The 18,447-nt window shown below is 45.3% G+C and overlaps 1 protein-coding gene across 1 annotated transcript in view; it reads right to left on the bottom strand.

Moving 5' to 3' along the window:
* The window catches only part of dcc (DCC netrin 1 receptor), a 129,304-nt gene that overhangs the window by 85,737 nt on the left and 25,120 nt on the right, over positions 1–18,447 (bottom strand). Inside the window, exon 2 of the mRNA XM_067258201.1 lies at positions 1,345–1,668. Coding sequence (XP_067114302.1) covers positions 1,345–1,668 — 324 coding nt within the window. The remainder of the gene's footprint in view (positions 1–1,344; positions 1,669–18,447) is intronic.

Here is an 18,447-nt window from a genome sequence, read left to right as displayed (position 1 = left end):
CTGAACTTGCAATACCCCTTCCATGCTGGAGGCCTTTCAAGGCAGACGCCGGCTCTCCGCTCCCACCGCTCGACACCGCTTTCTGGGACTTCCGTGGCAAACCGAAAACGGCTCTCAAAGCATCCTGGGTAAGATTTTGCTGAAGAGTTCAATGAGTCCTTCACCCGTGCGAACGGAATTTTCGCGATTTTTCAGAGCTACAGTGTGCATGAAATACCGTTTGTATTTACAACCCTGTCAGCCCACTTGATTTCCACACCTGACAAGCCCCTTATCCATAGCAGATTAAACAGAGCCCATCAGGGCTCTGCTTCGGTCCTGGTCTCTATTGCCGGTAATTAGACCCCTGCATGTTGTAGTTAAACAACACTTGCCCCTGCACTGTTCATCATTAGACGGTTAACTAAGCGGCTTTGTCTCGGCCCAGTGCCTCTGCTCTGCCTCCCGCTAGCGCGGGTCAAGAGTCCTCCTCTGTGATTCTAATGACTTCCTGCTTAAAACACACTGCTTTTTGCACTGCATTACAAAATTGTATCTTGTACATTTGTATTTTTTGTAATATTTGTATTTTTGTATTTTTATATTGTAATTTACGACAACTTATATTTTATTTTATTGTATATTTAATTCGATTCTAATCCCACTTAGTACTGCTAGTTTATGTACCCTTAGTATAGATAGTCCACATATTTAAATTTTAGGTCCCTATATGTGTATTGTATGCACCTTCCTGCCAAAGCAAATTCCTTGTCTGTGCAAACTTTCATGGCGAATAAATCCCATTCTGATTCTGATTCTGATTCTGATTCTGAAGTCCCCCCGCCGTTCGTAGAAGGAGGAGATGGGGAGGAGATAGTCCTCCTCGCTGTGTAGACTTTCCAGCCCTGTGTAACATGGGATCAGAGGAGCTCAAGGCTGCTCGGCGGGTCGCCTGTGTGTGTGTGTAGTGTCGAGGAGTTGCTGTTGTGTTTCGGCAAAGCGTTGTTGCGGACTCGGAAACAGCTCTCTCGCAAACCTTCCTTACGTCGCTTGACACTGATTCGAAGCCTATACAGAATCACCAGTGCCTTTATAGTTTCCTGGGTGAGTCTGGGTCTCCCTTTCTAAAAGGATCACTAAATCAATGATTAGGCTCCGATTTGCAATCCTATCAAATTCTCTTTTCCATCAATGTGAGCAAAATAAGTCCGTCCGGTACTAAACCAAGGGTCTGATAAACAATTAGAGATATAGAAATATATAGAGATTTTAGCAGCAGCACATTGATAACAAGAGCCTCAAGCTCTCCTTGAAGAAATCGTCCAGGTATATCTCCACACAGGCAGGTGTCTAAAGAGCGCTTACCAGACACGGTGACCTTGGCCGTCCTGCTGATGATGGCCCCAAGACCCTCCAGCGTGGCGAGACACTGGTAGGAGCCCTCGTCCGGCCGATGGTGACGTGAGTGGAGAACATTCTGGACCAGCAGGGACCCGTTGGCCATCTCTTGCCTCCTCTCGTCCACCAGTGTGCTAAGCAGGACGCCGTCCTTCTTCCAGCTGATGAGCGGGGTGCCCTGGTCCGACTGGGCCTGGCAGTCCAGCTGCAGGACTCCGCCCCGGACCGTCACCGTGTCCTGGGGCTCCTGGGCGAAGCTGAGCTCCACGAAAGCCTGCGATGACTCGGCGCCTGGAGGAGGGAGGGAGGAAGGGGGGGAAAGGGAGGGTTTAGTCTGGGAGACAAGAGGAAGGAAGGGAAAACCCGACGCCGCGATCTGCGGCCCGGGCCGTTACGGACACCGCCGCTACCCCTTCACGCTTTTCACGCTTTTCATGGGGGCGTGCGCCGTCCCTTCTTGTTCATTCATTGGTGAAGTTGTCGACCAATGAATTTGCTGTATACTGTAAAGGGCTGGATTTAAGAATACCAAATGCGGTGCCAGTAATGTCAGACAGAAAGATGATTTGTGGTTAAGTATCCTGAGAGCTAAGAGTACGTCCCTACTGTTCAGAATAAAGGTCCATTAGTATTGACCTACTGACCTATCTTCAAGGGCCTCGCGCTATCGCACGTTTAGCTTTTTGACAACGCTACTGTTTAAAAAGCCACCCAGCAACTCTCATCTTCTTGAAAGCTATTAAACCGCAAAATCCAAACAGATGAATTTCCACATTTCAAAACAAACACGTTCCCAAGGTTGAAGGTGGATGAGAAATTGCTAAATGAAAGCAACAAGAGAATTTCTTGAATAATTTGGAGTGAGTGTATTGATGATTGCATCTGAATTGCAGTAGATACCGAATCTAGCCGGTTAGGGAAGGGGCTATTTGAAGTCCGTCTGCCACACTGCTCTCTTGCATGTCTGCTTTGTTTCAGCATGCATTCCAGCGCTACAGTTCATCCATATTTATACTTTGGCAGCCATACCTGGACATGTTTCCCCATTCTGCCTTTGTGTTTGCCCTGTCAGCAGAACACGACGCTGGGATATAGTTTCAATCAAAAACATAAACTTTAAAGGGCCGCCTTTTATGTTTTCACTCCTCTAAAGTATGGATATTTCAGCTCCATTCTGTGTTCTGCTTGGAAAACAAGAAATGTCCTGAAGGTTCTGGATGATTCTAATGCTAATGTGAGTACCAGCAGAAAAGGAAGGTAGCTCTAGCTCAATACGCACATCTCTGTCATGCCCAAGTGTTTGCACTTTATCACTTAGTACAACACAAGCTATACGGAAAAAAGGCTTTCCAGTTTATCAACGCTATGAAGTCTGAAATTCCCTTCGTCTGTTGATGAGAATTTCAACGAATGCTTTGGTGTTTCTCTCCTGCTTTATGGTGTTTCTCTCCTGCTTTATGGTGTTTCTCTCCGGCTTTACCTCCCAGACTGCGGGGTCGTGTTCGTCTGCGGACGTCTTTGAAATATTACAACTGGAACAAAGACCCAGGACCGGGTGTGGAGTTGGGGTGGCTCTCACAGATAAGACACAGAAAGGGAGAGGGGTGGTGGGGGTGAGTGGGTGGGTGGGGAGAGGAGGTGGGGAGAGGAGGCATCAGCCTCTTCTGATGGTCCGCCCATGCCATCACGAGAGAGAGTGCAGTGTAATTGAAAAAACCTGTCTAACTCCCCACTTCCCTCGCCTTGGGCGACAGGGGGGAGGAGGAAGTGGTGGTGGTGGTTGTGGGAGGCGGGGGCCTTAAAAAAAAAAGCGATGAGCTGACAGAGAAGGGGGACGGGAGGGGGAGGGAGGGGGGAGGGGGGGTCTGCATACCAAACAGCGCTGCCACTGACAGCCCTGCCGCAGACAGAGAGCAAGACTCCTTCAGACACTGGGAAATAACACACAGTACCCCAGCCGATAGTGGAGACAACACCTTCAGCTACTGTTTCTGCCGGGACTGTCAGAGCTCCAAACCACAGCCACGACTACTGCGGTGCACTGTGCGCGACGCTGTCGTCGACTGCTTGGACATTAAAGCCGCAGCTTCCAAGATTGCAATCCTGTAACTTCATAAATATGGGCACTTTTCGTACACGAACCTCGAACCTCCCTCCGTGAGGAGAGACGGGATCTATTTATTACAATGTAACATTACAAACGGAGAAGATTTCCTTCATCTATATTATACCTTGAATGTCGAGTTATCCTCGTGGCACCCCGCCGTTTCAAAAATATGTGCAAGAGTATAGAGGTAGAGACTATTGCTCCTGAGACTGATTCTGGAGATTTTATGACGCAAAACTTGCCACACTTTGAGAGCACGGAAAAACTATTTCTGGAGGAATTTCTTATTTCGATTTTGCCCTAAGATAACCGTCCAACAAGTCAGGAGAGTAAAAGCTAATGATCCGAATAAACAAATAAATAAGCATTGGCTCCGTGTCTAGGGAGTGGCAGGGGGAGAGAGTATGATTAAATCATTCAGTCGGCGATGCTCTCACTTGAAATACTTGCGACTGTTTCGAATGTATTCATGAAAAATTGCAACAGTAGAAGGGCATGATTTATTAAAAGGGTACAGCTAACCCTAGGCTATTGGCTCACCGTCGAGTCAATAAAGAGGCTTTCAACCACTCCGCACCCCACTCACCATAAGTTCAATTATGACTCTATCAAAGGTTTTCAACAGGCATTGTTTGAAACGGGATTCTCTTTGAAAAGCTCATTTACATCACCCAAAACCTAGCTTGAGATATTCAGAACACTATGCAATCCTAGAGATATCATAGGCCGTTTTTAATGGTGAAAATTGTGATTTCGACCGAGATACACAAAACAAAACTGTTAAACTTTGATACGCGTCTTTGAAATATTTCAAACGGACTAGGCATGAGGTGGAATCCCTTTGAACCCTTGCATTTACGACTCCATCGATTCATGGCGGATGATATAACGCTGGATGATATAAATGAAGAGTCATGGTGTAGTCTAGCCTTTAACTGATCCCCAAAGAGACTTCAGAGCCCTCAGCTCTGACTTGGCTGATCACAGTGCCTTCTGTAATCCAGTGCTTTTTTTTACATCTGCAGTGTGAGATATCATCTCGTGGCTGATATCTCTTCACTGCAGTGTCTCATCCGAGCGTGGTGGACGGTCTCCCCGTGCCGCTATCGATTCCCCTTCAACCGCCCTCCTCTGCCTTTCCTTCAGTCTTAGCGTTATCTTGACAACTTCATCTCTGAAAGCTCACTCACATTCGACCCCCCCCCCCCCCCCCCCATCGCCGACTCCCTCTGACTTTCTCTCTTCTGACCAGCTATCTCTGTCTCTGACACGCCCGCACACGCCACGCCACACACACACACACTTTTTAATTACTTCCTCTCTATTTCTCTCTCTCTTTCAGGTGTCCTTGTGGTCCACCTGCTGGCCGATTCTATCGGACTCGGCCCTGATCTCTTCCACAGCTCTCTCTCCCTTCAGCTCCTGTTCCTCTGCAACCCCTCGCACACATTGTCGATGCCAGAGTGCATCTGTCCGCCTGCAATCTATTTTTGCAATATTCCTCCTAATCTCCTGTCAATAGACTCTGACTAAAAAAGGAACATTCTCCCCTTATCTCCTCATTCAGAAGCGGCCTACTGGGTGGAAAGTTCCTTTTCCTTAAGCTTTTCTTGACTTAATCCAGTAATAGAGACGTGCATGCCTCTCCAGCCAACCCCCTCAACAGTCTAAGATGGGAGAGCACCAGGACGTGCGCCAGCCGTGTGCACTTGTTTACCTCTAACATGTTTAACGGCATCTGGTGAAGTCTAAAAATGCCTTGGCTCTTTTCCCACGCTGCTGTCACCATCAGGTATCTGATCAGCTGCAATCTGTCTGCAGGCCTCCCTTTCCTTACTGCACTCACCGGGAATGACAGGACATATCTTCATCTAATATATTCATTTGTCTTGTAAATATTTGTTCAAAATGCATGCTTTATTGATAATGGGGATCCATTGAGATGAATGTCTATTTAACAAACATTCTGCAGTGTAAAAGATATGTGTATATAATGCCTATGCTTATTTACGTAATATTCTTACGTATGTCCGAAGTCTGAAACTGATGTTTTTTATAAAATATACCGTTTTACGTTCAGGATGTGTTCTGAATAATGTCAAAATCAGGTGTTTGCATCCTCACAGGATAAAGTAAAGCTGCTCCGAATGTTATTGGTGATGATGACGCAAAAAACAACCAACTTGACTTGACTTGAAAAAAGGGAACAAATTCGGATGTAGAGCAAGTGGGGGGGGGAAAAAGAGCTAATTGGAACAATTACATAAGAGCAACTTTGAGGCACTAAGTGTTGTTCCCTTTCTAAAAGAGCAGAAGGGGTTTAGTGCAGGAGGAAAGTATAGAATATCCTCTTATGGGTTTAATTTCTACTCTGGAGGGGACAGGAAACTGTTCTCAATGCGTCCCCGTCTGATCCGAGGACAACAGCTGCTGGTCTGTCTCGGCACTGTCCTATATCCTAGGACCTGTCAAGAGGCCTGCGTAGTGGCCCTCCTACCTGGAGAGAGGCCTGCATAGTGTCCCTCCTACCTGGAGAGAGGCCTGCATAGTGGCCCTGCTACCTGGAGAGAGGCCTGCGTAGTGGCTTAGTGCCCCCATGCTGTTTCTTTGAGTCCATGCCCACGTGCGCCAGTCTTTCCCCTCCCCGCCACGCGGCCCGTGGGCCTCCCTTCCCTGCAGGCTGGCGGGCGGGCAGGCAGCCTTTGAAGAAGGTAGCATCTGGTCCACAGCATTACGCTAAGCATCATTAAAGAGGCACAGTCAGGGCGACCTCTGACCCTGGGGCTGTGGCCTTGGCCTGAGGCCCAACACCATGGTTTAGGGCAGGAGCCTGCATGGGTCCAGGTCTATTCTCCTGCAGCAGCGTTCCTGCTGGGTGGATTACACTGTAGCCTCCACCTTCCTCTGTCCTCCTCTGTCTCTAAGTAACAGTTTTTGTGTGTGTGTGTGTGTAGGGGGGGGGGGGGGTGTTATGACAAGAATGGCCGACAGGCACGCCGTATGGCCCGGAAAAGCACCAGGGCTTTGTGTTCAAAAATCCCCCTCTGTTAAAGGGGGGAAGGGGGGGGGGGGGGTTGTTCAGGTGGTCACACATAAATACCCCCTCTGCCCCCCCCCCCCCTTCCACCATGAGCAAGACTGGGGTGAGATCATCTGGCTCGTTGGAGCCCCTTGGTGAATCGGAGTAGGCCAGAGGGCTTAGGATCTGGGTGAAGAGGTAAAAACTGGTAAGGAGTTAAGGTTTGGGATAGGACGGGGGGCTTCATTAGGCTTAATTAGGGTGGGTCGGTGTGGATAAAGGAGCGAGATGTTTTGAGAGGGGAGCGAAGTTGGGCGATATGAAGGATTACACTGTGCATGTTGGTGTAAAACTGCAGAGCTGCTCCTCTCTCTCTTTCTCTCTCTCCCTCTCTCTCTCTCTCTCTCTCTCTCTCTCTCTTTATCTATCACTCTCTCTCTATATATATAGGGCAGGGATGTATACAAACAAATATATTTACCACACATCTTCCCCGTGCTTGCTTCTCCTCAGGGGAAGAGCACGGAAACAGAATTGGCCCCTGGCCAACAGTCTTCCCCTTAGTCTGTCCTGTCTTTCAGGGAAGGCATGGTGGGTAGCAGGGAGCCTCATGGCAGCCTGCCATCCTGGATTTTGGCAGCGGTGGCCATGTTTGAAGATTACTGTGTGATAACCATGCCACAACCCTGATTTGTGTTAGTTTTATGAAATTACCCCTTTTACCTCGGCCTGCTTCTCTGTGCCTCGACAATATCCACTGGGCTCTTCTCTGTGAATACGAATAAAGTGTTTCTACTCGGCTAGCTTTATTCAATTTAGATATCTTACACTGTCGAAGAATATGGCAGGTATATATACAGGTATTGCGTTACTGTTATGAATGAGTTCTTATTTTATTGTTTTGTAGTATTTTTTGGACGTAGTTAGCATATAATGGAGGAAATACAAGATTAATGCTAAGTTCAGTATCATGAAGTAGACTATTCATTTTCCATGTATCTGTTCAGAGTCGTCCTTGGACATACAGTAATGATGTGGTATGAGTCATGTTTGGTTCTACTCCCAGCTGATTAGGGCAATCAGCGGAGTCGGGCTGAGTAACTGCCCCCGTGAGACTGCAAGGGGCTCAGGTTGGAGCGGTCCCCATCTGGCCGGCCCTCCCCAACACCAGCTGTCCCACACTGGCCGCCCCTGACGCGAGGGGAGGGGGGGGGTGCAGGGGAGGGGACGAGGTATAAGTCACGGGTTATAGGCATATGGTCCCAAAACAACCTCGCCCTCCCCCCGTTTCAAAAACGGTCTGGTGAAAGAAAGTCACCCCAGCAGGACACGGGATCAGGAGGTGGCTCCGTTCAGACAATGAGTCTCATTCGTGACCTAACTGGCGTGGAAACATCAAAGCTTGCAATCCACAGACAACAAACGTCAATACGCTTATATTAGCTTGGTCCATTCTCCACACAGACCAATTCATCTGCGTTTTATTTTCGGTTGCTTTGTGTTTTTTCACCGCTTACCTTTTCTATATTTTGGGTGGAAATTGACTGATCGCCAATGAAAAATCGATATCCCCCCGCAGAAAAAGTGTATCTTTATAATTGGTTTCTCAGACAAAAGATTTGAGGATCACTAAGCAATTCTTGAACAACAGCGACAGCAGCCGACTAAACTTCATCACGCTGTGACAAATACTTTGATAAGTTCTCCAAAACATCACTTTGATTACAGCTTGCTAGCTGTAGTATGTTTATATTGTATGTAGAATAATTACTTATTTGCAGCAAAACAACCCTGTGAGCGGCGATATGACTACAATAATTTGTGTTTTGAATTACTAATAGCCTGCATTTGGTATTATTATTCAGCACGACAGTAAAAGGTAGACAGCAAATGCTTCATAACTTCACGGATAAAACCCTCGATGTGGCACTGCCATGGGTGAATATCTCATCCTAACATAGTGCATCCATGAGGTCATTTGACTCATGATGGGCACATTTTCAAATAAAGACACTTTGTCTCAATAGAAAAAGCTACACAATATTCAAAATATAACATAAGATGAATAATATAATAGTATCTTTAGCAGTCTCAAGTTAATGTCGACAGAATTAATACGACAAGTGCTGAACCGCATCGGTCTGTCCATTTACCCGAGACAGGCGAACAGAAATGAACAACATGCATGCCCTCCGTCTCTTGGGGGGGATGGCATCTACTTACAGCAGCCCGGGCCATAATAGAACCGTTCATCGTCTCCACTTGTGACAAGAAACCACGGCAACACACGTGAATATGAGGTGCACAACGTCTGCAGGAAGAGACATCCCAACCCAATAATCTATCTCCATCACTGACTGGGAGAGAGGGTTGAGAAATTAGCATGTGTCCTTATCAAAGAGGAATAATAGACAGCAGGCTCGAGCTGGGCTTCAATCCTCAGCTTGATTTATGCCCATCATCAGGAAACAAACGGCAGGAAATTACAAAGGCCCCCACATACATATTAATTACCTGACTGACAAACCAGGGACAATGCTCCGACGACTGGTGCGTTCAGGGCCGGTTTCTGGATCATTTACTGGGGACAGTGACAAAAAGGGGGTAGATGAAAAGAGAGGGAAAAAAAATACTAGAGGAGAGATTAAATCTACGGGGCATCTCATTCTGTGCTTGTCAGAACGCTCCGGGAGCCAACACTGACACCTTCCTCCCTTGAGGCACACACAGGGCCACACAAAGGATTCTGGGATGCTGGTGTTCCAGGGCTTTGCGTGTAGCGTTGAGGGAATACAGTAGTAAAGCCGTTTTACATCGGTTTTAACCCCAATAACCAGGGGTCTGGGAATCATTATAAAGGACCTTTTATATTTGACAGTAAGAATTATAGGCAGCCCATGGGATGACAATTATGAGGTGCTTACAGACAAGGTCTTGGAACTGTCTGTCACAGTCACCAGGTTTCACTGCAGCCCCAGCACTGTCACAAAGCAGCTTAGCAAAGCACGAAACATGCCAAATCCATCTTAAAATGGCCAAATTTCTCGAGCAACAATTACTCGAACAACCATGGGAGCCTAAATCGATATCCCGCTGTACGCGTGAATAATATTGTTCGAATATAGACATCTTAAACAACCATTATTAATATTTACTGTAGGATTGTTCATTTTTTGGTACAGCTGTAATTTCATTCAGAAAGCAAAAAGAAAAGGCTAAAGACGCACTTGTTCTGGGAGTACAACGGTACTTAAGAGTTGTTGGATCATATGTTAGTTTATTTCCTCCAGGAACACAATTACACTTATTGAGGGACTTGCTGCACTTGTTGGTTAGTGTAACTGATTTAACTGCTTGTACTCGCAGTGAATTATATTATTGTTGCTTGCTTTCCTCCAGGTACACTGTAGCACTTTCGAGGATCATGTTGTTTAGTTGAAATTTGTTTAACTACATGCTCTTCTGGTTCCACTCATTGGCACTTATTTACTTTTCACAATGTATGCTTCATGTTTTGGCTACCCGCAATGTTTTTGGGGTTAGCTCATTGTTTATGATCATTGACCTATGCACTTTTTGTAAAGCTCTCTCTTGTAAGTCGCTTTGGATAAAAGCCTCTGCTAAATGACTACATTTAAATTTAAATGTAAACAACAATCAATACAAAAAAAAACTTTGGCGTAATACTTAACAGTCAGACAGCTCTCCTTGAATTTCAGTTTCAGACAAGGATTTAAGACAATGTGTGCCTTTCATTGATCAGGAGATGCAAATCCTTACCTCAAATGATGGGCACTTAGCAGGGGTACAGCGGAATGGGTGACATAACTACGCAATAGACAACATTGAATATAACAGCAAAAACAATTCTTTGTGCTTTTCAGGGCGCATGCTTTCAGTGAATTCAAGTGGAAGTGGGACCCCTCCAGTGCATGCTCCACATCCATTCCAAACAAACTGTCTTCACAGCTGTACACTTCTCTCATCTTCAGGGAAATACTGACAAATGATGCGTCCAAAATGACTGCCGTGTCCATCAAGAAAAAAAAACATTTAAATAAACATGATCCCAGTAAATGTTTAAAGAAATATATAAACACTTGATCACCCTCAGGGATTAAGTTTCCATCCCTCAAATCTTTCAGTCATCCTACATAATTCGATTCATAAGGCGGACTAGAAGTGACAGAGGAGGACAAAGTCATTGGTCTCATATTCTTTGAAGTACCATTCAGCTGATAAAGCATTAGGGTCATATCATATAAGAGGAGAGGTATATTTATCAACAACCACAAAAAACAAACATTGGAAGCCATGCTCATGGCTTAGTCCCTCCAGAGATTGCTAAGACCCTATAATACATGTTCAATACTCAACCTTCCCCATCAAAGAAGGACCTCCAATCAATGTTGCTTAGGTTATATTGACTAACATTTCCCACACACATAGTAAAAGCCAGTCGATATACAGCATTTGAGATGATTTTTGTGTTATAGCCTAAGAGGCTCCATGCTAAATCATTGTTGGTCTTTATTGAGCACTAATGAATTTCTTTATATAGTAATGAACAATTTACAAGGGACTATTGTTGATGTTGATCAAGGATACCAAGGACAATAGCGAATAAAGAAAGCTACATGAAGCCGATCAGTTAGATCATTGTTCTTCATTTCATTTAAGTTTCAAATTCCCATTTGTCAATTCTAAACTGGACATTAGTTATGGTGTCTTGCAGCCATTTCTAAAAAGTTTTCTCAGTCTTGCTGTAAAGTCAGTTCCCTCCTAAGGTTTTGCATACGTTGAGGAAAATGACAACATTTTACCTCACAGATGTTTCATTACGCTGCATCTCTGACTTTGTGCTTCTGCTTCATGTGTTGGTTTAGATTAGAGCTCATCAGAGCAAACTGGCATACTAAGCAAGCTGTGGAAATTGCATACTGTTAATGTAGCGGGTGTTTACCTTACAGTATTGCTTTCAACGTGATTATACTCCATTTCAGACTCTTATTGGAAACTTTCATTGTACCTAATTACTTTGTCCTTGCCTTGTGCAAACTTACATCCACAGAAAGTTTTCTTGAGAACATACAGCCGGTTTTTGCTATTTTAAGTCTACTTTCACCACTTAGCCGAAGCGGTGGCACAACACAAAGCTGTAAAAAAGAAACAACAAAATCTTACTTTCTCACAAAAGAACAACGGTAATACTGATTAGTTATGTAAATGTTCCTCATTCTGTCCTTTGTCTTCCACACCGAGGACATGTCTATCATGTCTTTCATGCATCATCGGGTAAGATCTCCGCCTCTGGCCAGAGTGAAAAATATGCGGTTTTATGCCCGCGTCTGGTTTCAAACCAACATGCTACATTGATTTTTCAATTACCATGCTTATTCTGTATTTGGCTTCATGGCCAGACAGAGTCGTTTCAGTAGTGGCTCAGTGGAAACTGTGGTTGGGGGGTGATGGGAAGGGTAAGCGGTAAGGGAAATATGACACACCCTGAGAAAAGCAGAGGTAGGTGTCAAGAGGAAGAACGATTACCAACATTGTCTAGCAACAGTAAAGCGTTTATCGGGATTGTAAACAACACGAAATCCGTCATTGACTCCCTCATCATCTTTCTGAACAGGGGCGGAAGGAGTCCTCGACTGTGTGGTCACTGAGTTAGCCCTGTGAGGGGACGAGGGCCTGTTGCTCATAAGCCTAACATCAGCAAACGTGTGTTTGATTGTGAGGACCGCTAGCTGGGCAAATCAATTCATAAAACCGTTGGAAGCCTGAACATTTGGGAGCTCACCTGTATATTTGGAGAGGATCTGGCTTCTCAAAAAAGAAGAAGAAAACAGCGGTATTTAGAAGTGTTGGACAAGGGTTTGCCTGGTGGGAAACCAATATCCTAGAAATGTCATGGTTAATTCGACTAAAAACACTACTGGTGGCAAAAACAGCTACAGAGTAAGACAAGCTTTGCTTTAGAGAGGCACGGGCAAAGGGAAAAATGTGTTTACAGTACAGTACAGCCAATAAACTAAACAAAACACACACAAATGATCTCGGGAGTCCCATTAGGATCCCAAACTGTTTAAGTGACAGCTAAACAAGTCAGACTGGCCCATTACAAGTTCTCTGTGCTTGGCCCGGGAACGGCCCCTCTCTATCTGGGTCAAGAGGCAGGTTGACCCCAGCCTCTTGTCAACCCTGTTCATTTCCTGTGTTTACAAAGATGGAGACCCTTGTTGTACACTGTGGAGGAGCTCTGACCGATGACTGATGACCAACAAAATGCCTCTTTTCACAGACTGAACCCTCTGTCCTCCCCCCCCCCCTACACTCTGTTTGGACCCATAAAGGACCAGTCTGTCGTGGGTATTGTCCAGCCTCTTGTCTGCCGACCGAACAGCAGTTGGAGAGCCTACAGATGCTGAGGTGATTGGTCACAGGTCATTCTCTGTCTGACTTGGCAATTACCCACCGTAGAGAAGAGGCCCACATTAATGCTCTGACAGGCTCGCATATGTCTGAGGGGGGCGGGGGGGGGGGGGGAATCTCTTTTAGAAGTCATTTTGTTAGAGACCCCAATTACAAGGCATAATCATTATCTATAACACAACCAAGGTTATCTGAGGTCCCAGTAGAAATATTGGGCCTATTGCAAACTTTTTTAGGCTTTCACCCCCTGCATACTGGTGCCTTGGATCATCAGTCTTTGGAGCGAGGGTTCACGGCAAAAGACTTATTAGCACAGTAAATATGTTCTGGGGGGAATCGATAACACTGTGCGCTTCTTGTCAGCTGCTCATTAATAAAAGATGCCCTGATGAATAATATATATAGCCCATCTCGGGACATTGTGACTGACACTTTTCTTCTATGTTGATGGGATTATGTGAGGTGATACTATATAAAACATTGGTTGCTCTATCCTTGTTACGTCTACTGAAATTCCAGACCGACCACTCGCTCTGAATTTGTTTTCACACCACGTAGCGACTCTGCTTTCATCTAGATTTGAAGGAAAGTTGCCTGGATCTAAAGGAACTGGGTGGGATGAATCAGTTTCTAATTTGATTAGGGTATTTGTAGATTGTCAGATGGGAAGAGGGGATTACTACTTTGTAACTTATCCTTTGCTCTGAAAAGGCTGGCTGTAGGGTTCGCTGCTCGGTGATTGGGGTCAAGGGTCGGCCTGTGATTGAGCATTTGGTGAGCGCCATGTGTCAGAACGACACACAGAGAAGAGACCTATCCCAGGGGAGGAATACACAAGGGAATAAAAATGCTAAAATGAATGAGACTGCTATTAAATAGTTTCCTTAACGAATGGCCAACTGTCATTCACACCAAAAATGAAAAATCAGCAAATCATCATCATTTTTTAAATTATGTCTAATGTAATAGAGAGGATGTACCCTTTACTGTACGCACGATTGAAAGCGCAAACAACCGGGACATAATTCCAGAGCACTGAGGAGGTTTTAAAAAGACAGTTAACAATGGAAAAAAACATGCTTTGAATTTTGTTCAGAACGTGTGCATACATGTGTGCTTTTGATGAGTGTGTGTGTACATGTGGGGGCGGCGGGTGTGTGTGTGTAACAAGGCCCTTGAGCACGAGTTGGGGGGTTTGTGGACCCAGAACCGGTCAACCATGATGCAGGAGGAGGCGTTGCCCTTGGTTACTTGGTTACTGCAGCAAAAGCCAGGTTTCCGTTTGCGAGCTTGGGTGTCAACATGAATATTAATGATTCTTCCTCCCCTCCAGCTTAGCATACGTTCATGGGTCAACCCGCTAACCCCCGGAAGCCCAGGGGGATTGTGGGTTGTGCTTCGCAGTAGCTGTCGGCAACGTGACAGCATCAACACCATCGCCGGCAGCTCTGTCAGCGTCGTCAACCGGTTCACCCACACATGGCGGCAGGGTTCTGAGGCGGCTCACAGGAACCAGCGTGCTCTAGACTGCATCTCCATCAAGCCCTGAGCCTTCGCAGTGAAAGCGGAGCAGCGATGAACTATTCCACCGTGGAAATCATCCGTCGTTTTCCACCACGGGCATCAGCGAGGTCACGGTCGGTTTTGACGAGGGAAAGGACATCATATTGTACAGTTAATTAAGTACACTAGTGTGCTGTGCTTGCGTTTTGATGGACGTTGTAACGAGCATGATAATAGCTGTGGAGTTCACGCCGGGCCTATCAGACGGATTGTGAAAGTCCTCAATAACTCCTGCGGTGAAACGTGAACGAACAGACCTCATTACAGTGATTATGGTGGAGGTGACCTACCTCCAAAATCTTCACTGGCCTGAATTGGAAAAACCTCAGAGGCAAAGCAGCTGCAAGGGAGAACATGCTTCTGACACCACTCAAATACCACCAGCTCTGCTCTCAAGGATGCGTGAGGCTGATTGGTGAATCCTACTGCAACATAGCCAGCAAATCAATAAGAGGAAGAAATACACCGATAGCCCAATAAAACACTCACACACACACTCTCAGAGTCCACCTTGAGCATAGATAGAGACACGGTGACAGCCACTAAGTCGAATACCTCTTGCACACCCACGGGCACACACAGCACGTCTATGTGTGGACACAGACCTCATGTCGTGGAATTCTTTTTTTTACAGACAAAAAAGACTGTTAGTTATGGAGCCAGCTGGTTTTGTTGTAGAAGCTGTTGTACAAAGCTCAGAATGGTCCAACAGAAAACGTTGATATCATATAAGAGGCAGGTAAGGTCTTGGATTACAGTACTGTAACATCAAAGTCTAAACTGACCATAACTGAACATGATCAATACTAATATTGATTTATCAATCTGTGCCTGGCTACAACTGCATTATCTCATTACTGACTGGCTTTGCTCAGCATTGAATCCATTGAAAAATGTGTTGTTACCTACTATTCTTAAAATAAGAGTAGAACCTTTTTAAATTTACCAAACAGCTACAAGATGTGACTTTGTCAAACTCACAAATAGCTCTAGAATATATGGTAAAAGTGGAGACCACGTGCACTAATAAATGTAATCCGGCCAATGTGTGCCTGCCAGTGGGATTTTCAGCAATGTTGTGATGTAATGAGATTAGTCCCCTGATGCTGAATACAACAAGGTACCCAGCCAGGAAAGAAGACATTAGTTTATAACAGTTCAGGGAATGAAAAACCACGAAACAAAGCATTGGGAGAAATAGGACCAGCAACCAAAGTTATTTATAGCCAGCTGGAACGGAAACATCATCATGATGTTTCTCTTTCCATTCCAACATGTTTCATGCTACTTAATCCACCCCCAAAAGTGCTATTCAGTGGCCTGAATCATCAAGACGTCACTGCGTCATGCTGGGCCTTAGCGCCCTATTCATAACAAGGGTTATTCATCTGGTTTATGGACTGTAGTCTGTTAGCTCTATCCAACCTTACAACAAGCTTTACATATCTCCATATATCTTCAAAATCCTGTAATTGCTCCTACTTATCTCCATTTTAGACCCAATTTCTACACTTAGTTTGGCATTATTGGTACAGTTTGTTTGTTTTTCCTGAATCTCATCCCTTACAAGCAACATTATCTCATAGGATATTTAGAGTAAACTGAGCTTTCCTGGGTTTATGAATGCCAATCGCCAATGCCACTTTTTTTTTTTTACTTTGGATTGCGTGCACTCATCCTTCATCTCTGACACTGACAAACTGCAACATGCCTTTATTTCGGGGTGATAACCTTTAGGATTCTTTGGTCGGTCCTGTTGAGTAAAGCCGACTGCACACTGCTGTGCAGGTTCAGTCGTACTCCCAGTTCAGCAAACGGCAGCAATGTCACTTGAATCAGTGTTGATTGTCCTTCAGCTGCCATCGAGCAACCAGACGTTTGATTTATATCACGCCACAGTATGCTGCAAATCCAATCACCTTTAATGAAAAATGGCCTATGGTTTTAGCTATCAGACCTGCCCCCCCCCACCCCCCCCCAAATCCTCCCCCCACCACCCCAGACACACACACACCCCACCTCCATGTACATGTAAATGGCATGTTGACAGTTTGAACAGAGTGCGTACACTCTGTGTTGAGTTTTATTATATAGCGCTGTACGACGTGACTTTTTTCCGCCTCAATTGGGTCCCATGTTTCTTTAATGAGGCCCAGATGACATTGGTGGCATGGAGCAATGTGCTTGGATCTGCAATTATGCATGTTGCCTGTTGACGTGTGACTAAACTAAATGGATGGCCTTCCGAGAGAGAGGTGTCTTTCAAAATAGCTCGTCTGCGGTCATGACAGCGCTTCATACATCAAGCCATGTCCTTGTGCTTATTAGAGGGGCGTCGCAGTGAAGTCGGCTCTCCATGAACCGCAGGCTGTTTGATGTGAGGTATGATTCACCGTTGTTTTCAGCAGGTAACTTGATAACACCAAGGGAAGTATTATTAATGGATACGAAATAACAATTAAAGATGCTACACTGAACTGGTCAAGTTGGGTTTTCAAAGAGCTGTGTTCTTGTTTGACTTGTGAGCACTGAAACCGAGTGGATAGAATATGCAGTCTTACATTGTTTTCCCCCCACTTCAAGATGCTGAACCACAGGGTTATTTTCAAATCATTTCAAAAGGTGAACGACAGTTTAGTACCTTGTAAACTTCACTTCTTTATAATCTTGGAAAATCTCCTGTGGCGCGAAGTGATTACTGGCTGGAGAAATGACGGCGTGTCTGGGATTACTGCAGCAAAGTCAACAGGAGGAAGTATTGACATGCCTGTTGACACACAAACGATCCTTCACAGCATAGACAGGTCGTGGCAAGGTTGCCATGAGATCTTAACCCATTCACTCGAGGTGGGCAGCTGACACAGCTAACTGCCACCAACTGGGTTCCTGACCTGCATGAGGACATGTGTATTTCATCTGGAATTGCCGGCACACTTGTGATACTGTAGGAGTCAGAAAGGGCCACTACAATAAAGCCTTAATCTGATTGGCGTTGTGTTCTTAGATTGTGATGAGAACTGGCTTTAAGACCTGGCTTTAAAGCTATAGTGTGCCTTATTCACCAGAGTGTGTCAAGTGCAGTTTAGTGGAGATCTGACTTCCCATCTGCTAGCTGTCACATGGAGTTGCAAACATCTAAGAATGCAGTTATGTAATTATAGATGTTCATCTGTATCATGATTCTCTCCTTATTCTTTTGTACAACAATACAAAAATAAAATATGGATCTTGCCGTGTGCAAAGAAAAGGATTGCAGTGGAGTTTCAATTCTGAAACCATACTAATAGGCACACAATATGGATATCGCCATTTCCCAAGAGGTTTTCCCTCAAACTCAACTCCAACTGTGGTTCGATATGTCTAGTAGCAACCTGAGGAGCGACCACCTGTTTGGTTTCACTAGACTACATTTATTACTCCATGTAAGATCATGTCTACAGAATCCTGTCACCAGTCTCCAAGTGTCACACAGTGTCAAAAATGTATCCCGTTGTGTTCACGGATTCTCAAATTGCGACGTTTTCCTAGTCACCCTAATAAAGAAAGAAGTGTTCCTCTCTGACACGGTCAAGACTGGATTTGACGTGAGACACTGTTGAGACATGTGACATGGCTCCCTTAAGAAAGACCGAAATAACAAAGGCTTACCTATCAAAAGCCAGAGGTTTAAGTGGGTCTGTGGATGTCGTAAAGGGAGGTGGGTTTGAGCCAGGTAATTGGTGTCAGTTCTGTATTTGCGTGAACTAGCAAGGTGGTGGGAGGGTTAACTTTGAGTGATCTGCCTTACGGGGAGCTGTCAGAGGACTGACGTCTAAGAAGCAAGGTGCAGATTATTAACAATGCTAGCTGGGACCTGTGGTCAGCCAACTCAACGCCATGCCTGAGCAGAATCTGCCGACCAAGGGCGTAGGTTTGGTCTCAGCTTTGGTAGGGACACTGCCTGCCT

The sequence above is a fragment of the Osmerus mordax genome, chromosome 20 (genome assembly GCF_038355195.1).
Source record: "Osmerus mordax isolate fOsmMor3 chromosome 20, fOsmMor3.pri, whole genome shotgun sequence".
Lineage (NCBI taxonomy): Eukaryota > Metazoa > Chordata > Actinopteri > Osmeriformes > Osmeridae > Osmerus > Osmerus mordax.
Note: the sequence above shows the minus strand (reverse complement) of the source record. Positions and strands in the feature narration are given on the sequence as shown.